Source organism: Platalea leucorodia, assembly GCF_965183815.1.
Source record: "Platalea leucorodia genome assembly, chromosome: 5".
Taxonomy (NCBI): domain Eukaryota; kingdom Metazoa; phylum Chordata; class Aves; order Pelecaniformes; family Threskiornithidae; genus Platalea; species Platalea leucorodia.
The window spans coordinates 53,901,890-53,918,523 of record NC_138827.1 but is presented as its reverse complement, the minus strand read 5'-3'; the positions used below and the strand labels follow the sequence as shown (position 1 = coordinate 53,918,523).

The 16,634-nt window shown below is 42.6% G+C and overlaps 1 protein-coding gene across 1 annotated transcript in view; it reads left to right on the top strand.

Moving 5' to 3' along the window:
- NIBAN1 (niban apoptosis regulator 1) overlaps positions 1-16,634 on the top strand; it is a 69,925-nt gene that overhangs the window by 26,179 nt on the left and 27,112 nt on the right. Inside the window, exons 2-5 of the mRNA XM_082311721.1 lie at positions 4,064-4,194; positions 5,606-5,737; positions 6,419-6,533; positions 8,054-8,221. Of these exons, the coding sequence (XP_082167847.1) occupies positions 4,064-4,194; positions 5,606-5,737; positions 6,419-6,533; positions 8,054-8,221 (546 nt within the window). The remainder of the gene's footprint in view (positions 1-4,063; positions 4,195-5,605; positions 5,738-6,418; positions 6,534-8,053; positions 8,222-16,634) is intronic.

Genomic DNA, 16,634 nt, shown 5'->3' with positions numbered 1-16,634 from the left:
GAGAGCGGAGGAGCATGGCAGGGCGAGATGGCCAGGCTGCGCATGGCTATCCCACCAGGCTGAAAGCCAGCTAGACCAGCAGAAATGCGTGGGGAACTTGCCAAAGACTGCCCTTATTTTTCAATGTTGGATGTCAGTTTATTTCAATAAAAGCAGTGAAACCCAAAGTAAAAATTAGGGTATTTGAGGACATGCTGTGGGTCTGATGACTTGGAGTTATGTACAAGTGTCCAGCATGGGTGACGCACAGTTAAAAAGGTCAAAGGCGGTGGACAAGCAGGAAGAAACAAGGAGGGGGGGGGGGTGGAATCCAGATTTCCAATGGGGCAACCGGCAGATGTTTCTTGTTTCTCAGTGCAATGACATTTGGTTGTAGTCTTAAAAGACGTATCATAACTTCATGCTCAACTTTTGTGATCAAGGGTGGTTCTGCAGAAGAGGAGGTGCATCATGAAGCATTTGAAAAGTAGCGGGATCTAGACCCTCAACAAAGGGGGAACATCTGTGTGTGCAGACCCTTGCCACCTTAATTTGGCAGAAATCCTTCTATCACTGTTGTCTTTCACTGTTGGTAATTTCGGTTGCATGCAGGTTTCTACTGGAGATGGTCACATTTTGTCTTCTCCTAGGATAAACATCAATCTAGCTGCTGGGTTTCAGATCACATTTACACGGGCTGGAGCTGCACCATTGCCAGACCAACCGAGTGGGAAAATTGGCCTTGCTCCATATAAACAGCTCTGACTAAGCAAGCCACACTAAATTTGGAAAAGAATTAGGGGAACTCATTTTTCAACTGCCCTGGAGTATTTTATCTCCGGTTGCCCCATGTTATCATTTCATGGGAAGAGTTTGTATTACTCATGACTGTTCCCATCATGTTTGTTTTCAGATAGCATATTTTTATCTTTTGTAAACCAAAAGAGTTTAAAGATCCATTGGTGAACAATGGATCAAGGGTCTGTCTGCTTCTCTTCCCACTTGCAGGTAGCATTGCAATTCCTGTTGAGCCGAGAGGTGCAAGGCCAGATCCTCGTGTAGTGCCACTCACAACCTCTTCAAAAAGCTTTTTCTTCTAATTTTAAGAAGGGGTAGTATTTTTAATATGGAGATCTTTTGTAACAAGTAGTACAAAGACTGGAATAAACAGCCTGAAACATTTGCTCCTCGATTTGTGTTTTGGTTGATTGTAAGTATGTTCTGCACGTAGAAATCACATTGATGTCATATTTCTCACTTATATATATTATGAATTGCATAGTTCCTTTCTTTTTGCTTGTCGTACTTTAAGCTGATCTAAGAAATGTTGACACTGAAGAATCACATTTCTGAGCCAATTTAGCCATAATTGAAAGACTTTGCCAAAATTACAGGTACTTCCTGCTATTGTTGGGGTTTTTTCCCAACACCAGAATTTTGTTCTTTGTCCCACTTCCTCTACAAACTTTTAGTGCAGGATGCAGGCAGTAGTCAAGTGAAGTCCAGTGTCCCAGAGCCCTCTGTAACAGATTAAGAGGCCACTGCAAGCTGGAAAAGAAAAAACCGCGGTGGAAAACAGGGGCAAACCCTGGCAGTGGCCTGAGCAGGAAACTCCACTGGGGCCGGGGCCAACGACATCCTACTGCTGGCTGGGACCAGAAGTAAAAAAAAAATGCTATAAAGAAGGTTTTGGGAAGCTTTGTCCTTATTTGGAGAATAAATTTATGCCTCTGCCCAAAGCAGGCTAGTTTTTAAAAGGCTGTCAGATGGGCAGGGATTTTCTGCTTTAGCAGCACCGGTATCCTGCTATTATATGCAAGCACATCCTATAATGGGTAGGTCTCAAAAAAATCTGGTCTCTTAAAACTGGAGGGTTGGAGTCCAGATTGTCACCTGGTGCTGTCCCACAAGTAAATATGTGAAAAACTTACACACCTGAAAACTTAACTCGACCTCCTGACATCCCTCCAGCTTTGTGTAATGACTCTGCAAACGCATCAGTCGTCCGAGTCATCTCCTCCGTGCACCCAAGCAGGGTTTGAAGGGGGGGCAGGTTTGTAACTTGGTGGTGGTGTGGGATTGGAAAGGGGCTTTCAGTTTAATTGAAGGCAGTGATCCCATTGATGCTTAAGAAGGACAGCTGGTTACACAGGAGTAGCTGGAATGAAAGGTCATGTCAATATTGTCCCTAAACTTGAGAGATGCGTCAAATTCTGTGCATCAAACTGAAAATAAAATTGCAGAAGCAGAGGAGCTGATGCGTAGCTTTTTCTTTTGTGTGCACGTCCACGTAGCTACAGCACTGTAAATGTAATTGTCAGGAAGTTATGGAGTAATTAAATACTGCAACTGTGTGAATTGATGAAATTACCTCTAACAGCCTGGTAATGTCCCACATTAGGAGCAAATGGGAGCTGGACCTGAAATCAGCACCTTACAAAATCTTTTGCCATTGCCCATCTCTGCGAACTCCTTAGCAAACTACCTATTTTTCCATGGCAGTCTCAGCCACACGTATTTGGGTTTTTTAAATGGAAATAAGGTAGCCAGAAGCGGTAAATCTTGGACCATACCATCTTCTACACCAGAGCATCCCATGCACTTACTCTCATAATGATCTACAGCTTTTCTCTTTCTTTAACCATATTTAAAATTATTTAAGATGAAAAAAGGCATGAACATTCTGGGAACTGTGCTGACATTTAAACCCCATTTTTTGGTGAGAAACGGCAATAAAATCAGTAGTAATGCAGGAAGTTTTGCATGGTTACTTTAGAAGGACTACGCTTCTATGCATGAAAAGAGCAAATCTGTTGAGACCTCTCTCTGATTTCATCATAGCTGCTGCAGAGTCGCAGCCCATTGTATAATATACAGAAACATCATGAAAACTCCCAGTGAATCCCTTTTGGTGGTAGTGCTGGTGGGTGGCTGGGAGGAGTTTGTCAATTGGGGAACATCATTACAGGATGCAGGTGGTTCAGCTTTTCCAGGACTTCTACAGTGCTTCTTGCTGGTTCCCCTGTTTGGCCCTTCAGGAGTGCTGAATGCCAGTCCTGGCTTAGGAGCCCATGTATATGAGAGGCTTCAAGAAATCAGTTTAGGAACTACAATTTTTTTGTCTTATAAAGAAAATTTGTTTTTTTTATCCCCCAGGCAGAACAAATTAAAATTGTAAAAGAACCAAAATTGCTTGAGGTGTGAAATTATGTTTCTCTGTTTTATGCTCAGAAAAAAAACCTTTGTCATGGGGCTTCTTAATACAAGGAAGAAAGGGATCTCCAGCATCCTGGATGCTATCTAGAGCATAGTCCAGGTTTTGGTTTTTGCAATGCCACAGACTCTTTGAGTCACATGCATGCACATGGCTTTAACTTTCAGCTTCACTTCCCTGTCTGTAAAGCATTATTATTTCTTTGATAGGGTTAATGAGTTAATTACTTGTAAATTGCTTTAACATACCCAGAAATGAGACTGTCAGTGTGTTTATTGCTGTTATTGGTACTGAAGAGATCTTGATCATAGCAAGACAATACAAGATTAGTGTTTATTGCAGCATGACTGAGTATGTGTTTACATTAAAACAAAGAAGAGACTGCAGTGCTGAAGCCTAGAAAACATCCTTTGTAGGAGCTTTGACTCAGCTTTAAAATCTGATTATGTGATAAAATTGGCTAATATGGCTAAACACTAGCCAGTATCACTTGTGTATATGTTTCTTTGAAAACCTTATCAGCTCTCGAACACCCATGGCTCTGTGGCAGTATGTCCTAGGGAGAGGTCGATAGTATCTTTTCTTAGAGAAATGGATTTGGGGTATGTTTTGCCCACTCTTAGAAGGAAAAACAATGTCCAAACCCCAGTGTTTTCTCTATATCTTTAAGACCTGGACAAATTCCCTCTGCACTTGGTTATCACAACAGGTGAATGCATCTCTGAGGGTTTCCTGATCTGCTGTGCAGCAAGTGGCCTTTGGTATGCTTGGGCAATATTTTGAGTCGCTGGTGATAACTGCTTCGGTTCTGTATTACAATTTCTGAGCTGATGTACATTAAATACAATTAAATCTCTATTTCTGCTTCAGGAAAAACAGAGGCCGTCATCAAAAACTTCAGCCCACACTACAGATGCCAATATGCGGTGGCTTTCTGCAAGCATGTGCAGGATGAGCTGGAGCAGCACCGGGATCCCCAGTCTCGGTTCCTGAAAACCAAGGTAGGAGCGCCTGTAAGCCCTTCCCCGTCCTGAAGCTGCCATACAGCTCTGCTCTCCTGCATGAAATAATTAATGCATTAACTATTTAAATCACACATTTAGTAGTCATAATATATGAAAAACATGAGCTGGAAGTGTATCAGCTACCAACTGGGCTTGGTTTTCTTGGTTTTGCCAGTGTTGAATGCCCTCAAGTAAAGTTAATAGGTGGTAAAGATACTCAAAGTTTTCTAAAAGTCAAGCTCAAAGTATTTTTAAAGTTATTTAAATGTTTCTATATACACAAGCACAGTACAGAAGTGTTCTTTCAGCTTCTTATATTAGATAGTTGAATACATAATAAATATGTATCTATGGCATTTTACATGTATACTTTCTTATATATAACCCAAGTGTACACAACAGATTTGCAAGTGCAGATGTTGGATTTGATTCAGTTAGGTTTTAGGTGGAAAAGTTGCGTTCGGGTGCAGGTTTAAAGTTTATTTTTGAAAATTCATCTTTGTTTTGGTTGTGTTTGGTTGTCTCATCATAGCATGAGAAGAACCATGACACAAGTACAAAGCATGCATTTCATCAAGATAGAGTTAGATGCTTCGACAAAACTAGTTGCTTCCTGCTGATTGCAAGGTTTTGCAAGAATCTTGGGTCAGAGATCATACATTCAGGGCAGAAATTTATGTAGGAAATGTAATTAACCCTTTCAGCCATGGCTACAGGGTTCCATAAAGAAGATGGCAATAATCTCCCCTGTGAAGTGAGCTATGGAGAGCTGTTTTTTATTAGAGGAGGAGAGACAAAAAAGAGACAAAAGTCTCTTTATTAGAGGAAAATGCAGACAACCAGCCTTCAATATTAAGAAGATACAAATCTAAATTTTTCGGCTGTATTGGAAATCATGGGTTTCCAATGCTCTTGAAATGAATAGGGTAAAGCAATGAGGTGGGATGTAAAAGGTGGGATAATAGAAGAGCTTTGTCTTTCAGAAAGATGCATCAGTTGCAAGAGCACAGGTGCAAAAGTGTTACAAAGAAATGGGAAATAATTTACTATTTTATAATAAAACTCTGCTGCACCAATGAAATGTTTTCATTGATGTTATGTAGTGGAAAACGGGAGATAATGAACTACAAGTCATCTTGCATTCAGCATGCCAACCAAAAGGTAAATAAGAATGTCTCAGAAATCTGGAAGTATTTTTGGAAGGCAGAGCTCCTCTGCTGCCTCTTCACCTCAGGCTACAAGAATTTGATTATGTAGTATCTGCCCGAATCAGAGAGGTGTTTGTGACTCCAAATTGCATTTGAAGACTCAAAAGCCCTTGTAGCAGTCTTATGGAAATGTAGAAATAAAAGCTTCAAAATGGTCAGTAATCCAGAGTAATTTCAAATCTAGCAAATTGTCTTTTTAGCCCCCGGCAGAAGCTGGGACGGTCTTATATGAGGCAGAGCTGCTACATTTTGCTGACGATGTGAAGAAGTGGAAGGACAGATATGTCGTTATCAAAAACGACTACACTGTGGATTGCTTTGAGACTAAAGAGGTAAATGCTGCTGCTTCTTACGTTCTTCTATGGTCCCAAAGAAACTGATATCAAGTGAATTGGCCACTGCTGCCGCCTTTCTTTTTGCAGTACTAGATGAAATGTTGTTCTCGGCAAGGCAGCTCCAGCCTTGTGGAGATGGCTGGAAGCTCCATGGGTACAACCAAGTGCCTTGCGTTGGCCATACACGTTTGCAAGAATTAGCAAATCATTTTAACAGCGCTTTGAACCTTCCTTTGCATATCACAGAATGCTTCTTACCTGTATGTCGTTGTAATACATCCCCGTGCTTCTGCAGTTGGGTTTAAGTAGCAATTCTTGGGTAGCTTCAAGTTGACTACAGTGAAGCTTTTAATTTGGCAGCTGCCGTAGTCAAACTAGTCCTGGCTGACAAATTAAACAAATAGGGCTTAGAAGAAAATCCCATCCTTTCCCCTCCCTCCTGTCCCTGACTCTTCATCACGGCTCATAAGCACTGAGACGATATTTTTAAATATGTTTTTTACATTTAACCATGTTTTAGATTTGACGTTTCCAGGGAATATATCCAAAATTCAGCCTGACAAAAAAAAATTCCTTTTGGGGAATATCCCCATGCATTAGCTTTGTAAATGAGTTGTGTGCTTTATGTTTTCCCTCTCCTTAAATCACTATTTGACTCCCTCTCTCTTGATTTTCCAGGCCTACCAGAAAGGAGCCAGCCCTAAATATCATGTTCTTCCTGCAGGAGGCAAAGTACTGACTTCAGAAGAAGATTACAATTTGCTGTCTGATAAATATTTTCCAGATACTGCTGGTAAGCCCGGCTCGAAGCTGAACTGCCAAACCCCAGGCTCTGTTTGCTACACAGACCTCTTCTGGGCAGTCTTTCAGGCTAGACTTTAAAACGGGGCAACAGAAGATGCAGGCAGCCCTTTTTCTAAGTCAAAGCACAGCTCCAGAGTGGACATACACAGAAGATGCTATAAGCTAACGTTCAGAGAAATGCTGCTCCCTTTTTTTTCCCAGCATCCCGGCACAAAGCCGCTGGAAGCTGTGCAGAAGCAGGGCAGGAACCACACCACCATTGTTCCCGGGCTTTGTTAATATTCCTGGTTTATTTGTTTCCATTTTTAGATGCCAGCTGCCTGTGTTGACTCACAGTTGATAATAAGTCCCACAGAGAGGGCAGGAAAGTTACTGCTGCTGAATTTGTTGTTTCTGGGACAGGAACCACTGTGGTTCTGTCTGCCCCCACCCCACTCCACAAAGATGGAGAAAATTCAGGCTTTAAGGGAGCGGATCTCATCTCATGTTGCAGAGGATTTGGAAAATGGGATGCCACATAAGGAAACGGATGAGGGCGACATGTAGACAAGGACTTTTTTGTAAGTCCTGTTTCATACCACTTAAAGTTATGACTGTTGGGAGGTGTCCTTACACTCCTTTCCCAAGGCGGAGGGTGGTCAGAAGGTAGCGTGGGGCAGTGGTGCCTGGAGGTGTCCTCCATGTGTCACCGCAGCTCCGCAGGAGTTGGGGTTGAGTGACGCGGAGCAGCCCAGGGCCTCTTGCGGGCTCCCCGTGTCTCTTCCTTCACAAAGAGTGGCTCAGTTAGTCTTTTATGGCCCTTCTCCCCTTCTGTGCGATGCTGAAGACCCTCCAAGATGAACCTCTTGTGGCTGGGCTCTTGATGCATGGCACTGAGACAAGATTGGGTTTGGTCATCCCTAAGTGGTGTTGTACAGCATCCCCTGTGCACAGTGGTTCAGGGCAAATGGAAACAGGAGATATTTAATCCTTTCTTTGCTTCACCTTCCAAGGCTTGAAGTGACAGTTCATAAGGCCCTTTTGCAGTTGTGTTTGGAAACCCTGGAGACAGAGAAACCGCTGCTGTTCCTACATGGTTTAATGCAGTTCGTTTCTACATGGAAGACTATATGCTCCTATATGGTGTCTATGTGGAAGAGACCAGAGCTGCCCACTAACTTACTTAATTGCCATGAAAACCTTTTCCCTAGCAGCTACAATCCAATTAAATAGTTTTTTTGAAATTTTACCAAAAATGTGTAATTTATGGCCACCTTGAATACAAAAAAAGAGGACATCAAGTTGCTATGGTATAACGTAGAGAGGTGGTTGGCGCCTGCTGAGCTTGCCCATCCCAGCTGTGTCCCCCTGCCCTCTGTGCCCAATCACTTGGATCAAGGAGACTTGATTTTTTCATGTCTCGTGTTTCCCTGCTAGCAAAGGTCTGTTCTCTCTGTCATAGCAGAGGAAAAGAGCCAAACCCCTGCAAGACATCTGCAGATTTCAAACGGAGATGTGTGTTTTGTGTAGGGATGAGTGAGAAGGAGGTCGCTCAAGCCTTCGTTCAGCTGCCGAGGGAGTTCCCGGTTTACCTGTGGCAGCCCTTCGCCCGACACAGCTACTATTGCTTTCCGGAGCCAGAAGCTCAGAGGCAGTTCAGCGCCATGCTGCGGGACTGCGTGAGACACTCAAACCACGGTGAGTGCAGAAAGGGCCTCTTCCTGTACGTCATTCACCCTGGTGAAGATTTAAATAGCTGTTACAGTAAAAAAGCTGTAGAAAAAAGCAAGTTACTTATGAAAGATGCTTGACTTTCAGTGCCTTGAGGAATGCATTAACATACCCCTTGTTCTTCCTTTGCTGGGAGCAAAGTTAAGTGGGATTTGAGCTGCAGTGTAGTAAGCTTGGGTAGAAAACATGGGAATGTCTTTGAAAGTGGTGTTCCCCTCTCTGTCAGCACATCTAAATCCAGTATCATGATACAAAATCATATGACATGTTTACTAGGTATGGCATGGAAAACTCTCACCTGTGTTTGCAAGCTTGACAAATGCATCATATATATGGTAGACCACGTTTGTACAATGTGGAGGGAACGCAGTCTCCCAGTACATTTCTGTAATGTTATACATCTATCACCAATGGTCAAACATTTGATGTTTTCTGTGGGTGTTTAGATGGCAGCTCAAGCGCCCAGACGTGGTTAAGCCTTGTAAGCGGGACATGAATGGTGCATAAGACACAGTATGGATTGTTTGCACAAGGGTAAATTTTAAGTCTCACTTTCTGAGGATCTTAGACTAGAAAACTTTAAAAAAAACAAACTCGTGACTTGCTAGGATTATAAAACCAACCTTGCTCCCACAAAATTGGAAAAGCATTTATGAGTTGCTTCCTTCAGAAAAAGAAATGCTTTCCTGTTTTTCAGATGACTTTTCTCTTTTTGCATCAAGCTGACCTGGTTCCCCCGCTGGTGTCCAGGCTCTTCATGCCTTTAGTGTCACTTATGATTCCCATCTGCTCCTGCTGCCCTTGGTGGGAGATGGGAACACTCAGGAACTTATCCAGCAATCTCAGCTACTTGGGCCTGAAGCCCGTGCTTGTAGATAAACGAATTGAGAGTGCCGTGTGTGAACAGTCACTTTTACTTACAGAAGTGGCTTCCCGTGTTTTTTTTTTAGCTGCCACTTTCGTCTCCTGGCCATCAGCTTCACCCCATTACCCTCAGACAGCTGTCTCACACTGTCCTCCCCAGATTCTTCTCAACTGCTGTCTCTTTTCCCTTGTCTCCACTGCCAAAGGCATTCCTGGTCTCCTTTAGGACTCCATTCCCATGACGAAAACACACATTACTGTATTTCTAGGCAGTTCCCTAAGATGCGCAGTTATTTGCATGGTGCGCGGTGGTGGTTGGTGGCAGGTGCCTTCTTCACAGGACATGCAGGATTCTCGGTCCCAGTGCTAGCTAGTCCACACTCCCCTGACACTCGGTGGTCCCCCTTTCCAGCTCATTTCCCAGCTCGTGCTGAAGGTGGTGAGATGCAGCGTGCCCTTCTAGCTCTGACAGCCTTGTACAAACCGGAGGAGGCAGCTCTGATGCAAATCTGTGTAGGTGTGGAGAGGCTGAGGGCTAAAACACCCGTGTAAGCAAATACCCCGTCATGGGGACTATAGAGACTATTTCATGGCTAGATTAACATAGGTTGGAGGCATCAATCTAGAAGGAACACGCCTTCACTTGGCATTTCCAAATAGCTTAAGTCTTAATAAATATTCCCTATATAGGTGCCAAAGGAACCCGAATTCCCATAGTGTGCCCAAGGGCAAAGCCTGCCTCTGATTTTCAGTTCTGATTAGCCTGGTTTTAGCTGCAGCGGTCGTACAGCATGAAAGCACTCCAGACTTTGGAAAGGCACCCCTTTGCTCTTCACTGAAGCTTGGTAAGGAGATGGGGATACAATCAGGTTTTCCTGGCACTGTCAGTCCTCCCTGACTTGAAGCCTGTTTATTAGGTTTGGGGTTTTTCATTTCTCTCTTCTGGAGCAAGTGTAACAGGCTTGACAAAGCTTTTGGCAGCCTTTTTTTTTTCTTAAAGTTCAGCACAGCACTCTAGGGGCCAATTCTGAATTGGCAGAAGCTAGGACTAGATGACCTAATAGGTCTTTTCCATCTCCAATGCCTGCGAGTCTGTGTTTTATTATATTTCATATGGCTCAGCTATTGCTCATTTATGCATCTGTTCCAGGATTTATCCCTCTCAGCTTTTTCTGTGGTGAAGTTTTTACCTGACAGAAGATGCTTGGTGACACCGAAGTGCCTTCATCAAGGCCTATCCTTTCTGTCACATTATTTCTGCTCCACAGACTGATGGGTAGATAAAGACAGTCTGGATTAAGACCTATTGTTACACTGGCAAAAATGAAGAGTTTTTTACAGCTAGGGAGCCCGTATTTTCTGGATTTCTTGGAGTTATACCATCTCCTAGAAACCTAGGTGCTGCAAGCAGAAAGATGATCACCGACGAGCACCCCAATAACCTTAACTCTGCCCTTGGCGTGAACGTCAGGGTTTTTTTTCAAGGACTTCATACTGATTTATATTCATTCTCACATGACTGAAAGATGTTACTTCATTAATACTTTTTAAAGCCTTACTTGCAAACAATTCTGCCTACAAAAAACAGTTACCTGAACAATCTGATGAAGTTATAGGCACGTGCAGCAATAGTACAGGTAATAAAGCTCATGATATAAAAATTGGCTGTGTGTTCTTGTATTTAAAAAAAATGAAAAGAGAGAAGAAATGTGAAAAATCCTTCAAGTTCGATTGTGGAATATAATTTAGTGGGATAAGGAGCAGCGGCCAAGGCAGCACTCGCCCCACCTCTTCTAAAAAGTGCCAAGTTAACTTTTGCCAGGGCAGATTTGGCAAGGGCCGGAGAAAGATGTAATGTCTGATCAGAAGTTGCCTTTCTGTCTTTTCTATAAACTACCACTTCTGGAAAGAAATATATCATACTGGGCTTTAGCCAAAAACTTGGAGGAGTTTTCAGTTAAAGTTTGTTTTCTCCCAGGAAGCAGAACTAAATACTGTCTCTTGCTGAACAGAAGACTGGAGTGAATCAGCGTGTGGTCTCGCGATGGGAGCCACCCTGGTATTCAGCTATTTCCTCTCTTTAGAGTCCCCCTGTTATAAATAACCAGTCCAGCCTGTGTTTCTGGGTTTTCTGGTAAGAACTCATGGTCAGGAGAATAATTACAAAAGCGTTTGGATTTAATGATCACTGCTTGCAAATATGATTCAGATGTACAGATTGTGGGTTCTCCTCCCCGCCCCAGATTTTTCTGTTGTGTTTGTCCTTCCTTTATACTAATTGATAAGGGTTTGCAGTTCAAGAGGACAATGATTTCCTCCATTACCAATAGAATATGTAGGTGTTTTGCAACTTTCTTGAGTACAATTCAAATAAAGCACATTTAAAACCTTTAAAATGAGCCTAAGCCAATCAGGACCTGACTGGTCATGGCTTTAAAAATATTCTAGCACAACCGGATGCATATGCTGAGATTCTGTGAATTACCCCGACTCTGAAACTTGATTGACTGATTAATCTGCATACAGAAATCACCCCAGTTCAGTGATTCATCTGGGCAGTTCCTGCTTTGCTCTTTGCAAGTTGGCTTTCGTGATGCCCCAGGATTTGGGGAGGAGATCAAATGCTTTTTGGGTTTTAAGCTGTGAGGTCGTGTGATTAAGGGCTGATTAATGAAAACACAGGTGCTCATGGAGCAGCACTGAACCCCGACAAACTGATGGGCGCAGAGGGGACCCCGACGCGGTTGCCCCAGTGCTTAGAGGAGGGGGCCCAGCTCATGGTCCAGGCCCCCAGGTGGGCCACCAGTGGCTCTCCCCGACTGCCTCACAGTCTGCAGGGCTGTTGTTGCCTAAGCTGGTATGGGACTCGTTACAGGATGGAGGGGAAGAGCATTTGGGGATTGTGTAAAGCGTATTATGGGATGTTTTCCAGGAGACTGTGGGAATGTGTGAGATTTATTATGGGATGTTTAGGGGAAGGACCAAAGGTAGGAAAAGGGAAGGATCAAAGTGGTTTGGAGAGGAACAAACGTAGGATAACAGAGGGAAAAAGGTGATAAATGGGGTCAGTTGGGTGTGAACAGCAGGCTGGTCAGTATGCTTGTCCAGTCAGGCCCCATGCTTGATCACCACGGTCTGTCCTGTCTTCTTACTAAACTCTACTTCTATTTTCCAGGGTGAGGGTGCTCTCTGGTGTGTGTGTTGGGGTCTAAAGTGCCAGCAAGTAGAGAAGGAGCCATGGGGTTATGGGGACTCCAGGTTTGAGGTGCCAGCACCTGGAGAGATGTGTGTGAGAGGTCCCAGTGCCAGCAATGGGAGAAGGGACCACAGAACACAGAGTCCCATAGGTGTGAGGCCATCATCTGGTGAGAGTGCTTCCACTACCCGTGCATGTACGTAGGCTTCACTCACTAGCAAACTTCAAGCTGGACTATCTGGCAAGTAGGAGAGGAGGTGTGGGAGCCGTGACCAGAGAGACCGTAGGGCTGGGACTGGTACTGGAGGGACCATAGGTCCGAGCCAGCTACCGAAGAGACATGAGAGTTACTGGTTGGGGGAACATAGGTCTGGACCTGCTGTCAGTGGGGGCAGGGGGGCAGGGATGTAATGAGAGCGGCAGCTATTGGGCTACCACATTTGGCAACTCTAACATAGGCCATACTTGCATTTGATTCCCTTTTCTGGCTGCGTTTGAGTCAAATCTATTTCAGAAATTGCTTTCCACCATTCAGTGTGTGACCCTTCTCCTGTGAAAATTAATGACTGTGTAACTTGGCTCCCAGGAAAAAAAAGATGACTGGAAATTTGCATACTCAGTACAGAGGTGCTACTATCTAATCTTGGCCGTTATCTCAAAACTGTAAAGCAAAAGCGCCATCAGAAAGCTTCCTTCCCTCCAAACTGTTCATTCTTTACCAACAGCTTTGTAATTAAGAACTTCAATGGGCTTCATTAAAGAACGTTGTGTGCAGCTCTGAAATGCCATGATTCATTTCTCATTGAATTTATTACCTAAGCATAGGGTATAAAACATTATAACGGGCGTATTTGCTGATTTCAAAGCTCTTTGGCTGTGATCAATGAATATGATAAACAAAAGGGTGAGTTAAATTAGTTAAATGACATAAATGTGCGTATAGAAAGATAACGTTGAGGGGAGGGCTCTAAATGTAGAACAGGTCAGCCAAAAAATGTTCTTTGCAGAAGAGCAAGCCAACAGATACAGAGGAGTCAGTAATAAAATATGGTGGTGTAGAGTAATACAACCTAGTGATGGCTCTTGATAAAGATAATTCCACATACAGAGAAGAACGTACAGTTCCCTGGGTACAGGGCTACACAATTAGATTTTCACTGTTTGCTTTGCTAGTCTGTGCCTTATGCTGTAGGACATTTGCCGTATTTTCCCAGGGTGATCTATGTAGCCTTCGCTGTTTTAGTAAAACTGAAAAATAAATGTTTCAAATGACAGATGTGTCAAGACAAAACATAGCTCTTGTAAAAGATGCAGTTTCAAGGGTTACTGGAGAATTCTTGTTTTCTGATGTGATCTTAGCTGGGACGCATTTACAGTGTACTACATGTGGCCTTATTGGCTTTAGTAAATAATTAGTATTGTTCACTGCATTCAAATTTTTTGTATATCTAAAGATCCTACATTATTAAAATGTATTACTATATTGTTTTCAGTATTGATGATTCATAATTAATTCAGGAGAATAACAGCACGTGACAAAAAATATATATCCTAATGCCACTTTCATATCAACTTCCTGACAGAAGGGGCAGCAAGAAGGAGAATTTTCTGCCCATAATATTATTTTTAAACTTTCCCTCCCTAAGTTTTGCCTTAATTGAGTTTTTCTTAGGTTGATAGGGAGGAGCTGCTGACCATTCACTGGTACTTCCAGAGAGTCTGTTCTTCTTAAGCATCTGTGGAGGTCAGACCTTCAACAGTGTAGGATTTTATGTTATACTTAGCTTTTAAAACTTCTCAGGCTTTTAGAGAAGCTGTGCTTGAGTTGAAGTGGAGTGTGGAAGGAAATGGCTTCATTTTTTCCTCCAATTTCCTAAACCGCTACTCCCAGTTTAGATGTGGGCTGTAGCATGCGATTCATTGGTTTGCCTTTATCTCTATGATCCCTCCACTTTCATCTACGGCTTGGACTTACTCTGGTTCCCTCTCCATCCCCATTTTCTTAGCGAAATGGCAAGAACTGCACACCTCAAATTTTGGGGAAAATTTGCTGCTGAAATGGCCACCTAACCCCCAATGGGGAAGTGCTGTCAGTCCCAGAATGGCCATGATGAGGGAAATGCTCAAAATATTCACAATGCTCTAATATTTCCCATTCTTCAGTTTTTAATCCTTTACATTTGTATGGCCTGAAAATCAGACTGAAGTTTCTTCTGAACGCTTATTTAATTTTTTGTTCTTTTAGGAGGTCTTCTCATTTCCTATATGAGGTTACCAGCTATTGTGTTTCACTTGGTATTCGTTGTTAAAAGTGAAGAAGCCCAACCACTTCGTGCTGGGATAGAGGGAGGTCTGCATGATGAGAAGGAAAATACAACTAGCTAATTCTGGAAGACGTGGAGTTTCACTTCATAATTTTATTTTCTTTCATCTGGTTTGATTTCACATCCTTATCTTGATAATCCCGCTCATGACACAGGAAGCTAAGGGACTTTCAAAACCATATCCTGTCATCTCCAATTTCACCATAAATAACAAAAAAAAATAGAGAAAAAAAATACATTAAAGAAGTACAATAAAGAAATACATTAGGTAAGAGAGAAATACAAAATGTACGCTCATGCAGATCATTCTGTGACAGCTTGGCTACGTCACAACAACTAGGACAGCTTCAGGTTTTTTTTCTCCATCTCTGGCTTTTAGGGTTGCCATTAGCTGTGTCCACATTTCCTTTTTCAACTCTTAAGTTTAGCTGGCAGGTGTTTTTCTCATAATTATTTCTAGCTTTCCTTTGTTACATGTATATTGTACATGTAGGGCTTACCAACTCTTGGACTATAATTCAAAATAATTACTGAAGCGTTGATAAAGGTTGAGAAGATGACATTAAATACTTAAGCTGAAGACTATGTATCTCCATATACAGAGCAAAGCAGCTGTCACGAGTCCAAATAGGACTTTGGAAAGATTTTTTAGTCTTCATGTTGCAAACAGGTTGGCATTTCTTCTCCAGAGAGGGCAGCTGAAGAAAAGGATTTTCATGTTGCCTTTTTCAGATGACATGCAGAAGGACCAATTAAAGTAGAACTGAGGAGGGGATTGCTTTTTTTGATGTTAAAGAAAAATGTCCTTCTACACTGGGATGAAAGCAAGACCTTTTTGAAAGTTTGCCTGATAATTTGGGGGTGGGAAAAGGTACAAATGAAGACAGAGTATTCAGCCCGTCGCCTGCCTGACTCAAGCCTGCGACTTGTGTCTTGGCTTCTCTCACTGCAGCTGCTGCACTTTGATTAATTAAATCACTTTGTGGTTAATAAGATCAGTTCTCCTGTGATCCACATGAGTGGCTGAGACCATGGCTGGTCTTTCACTAGATAGATAGCCAAGGTTCAATTGGACTTTTCAAAACTGGTGTGCAAACTTCCATAGAAATATTAATGCTGTCATAACATTCAGAACCATTTTGCTATAAATATCTTTGATGAAGCTTGTGGGGTGCTGCAAAACCCATGAAATGTTTTAGGTCATACACTTTTTTGTATAATTTAGAATATTTTGCTTAATATAAGGCTGTTTTTCCTCTTTCTGGGATGTGTTTGTTCTGCAACATCATTTCCTTCATTCAACGTGGCTTTTGCTTTTCCAGTAAGTGTACTTGCCTATACTGTAGTTAGGATTTTCAGTCTGTAGGAGGTATATTCATTCTGAAACACCAAGATGATTAATGTGCTAAAATCCTAATTGTGATTACGTTCTTCCTACCTCTCACCTCCACGCCTTGGGCTGATTCTCCTTTTCTTATATATTACCAAGCATGGGGTGTTGCAGAAGAGACGCTGCCTTGTGCCCACCACCCGAGCCTATTTTAGGAGCCGTGAAGATACTCATTTGTGCAGGTGTAAGGTTGTATTTGGGCTCCAGCTTCCAAGTTCAGCAGCAGAAAAATTCTCGCCTGCACCAGGAATATGGTAGCTGGTTTGGAAAGTGCTTGGAAATCGTCAGAGATAAATGATACTGTGATACTTTGTGTGTGTTTATACAGTGCACTCATGTTTTAGACTATGAAACATGAAGTTGCTGGTCGCAGCAGAGGGAGGTACTTTGTAATCTGTCTCATGCTGCTTTGAACAGCTTTAATACAGGCATTGCGTGCTGCTAACTAAATAGTTAAACCCGCTGTATGTTGGTTTGATGGTCTCAGACGGAACTTGTGCTGCAAAACTTCATTTGCTATAAATACCCCTGTATTATTGCAGGGTTGTATCCTGTTTGGAAATGACCTCATCTAGCTTCTGTTAGTGGTTAGCAGCTTTATACCAC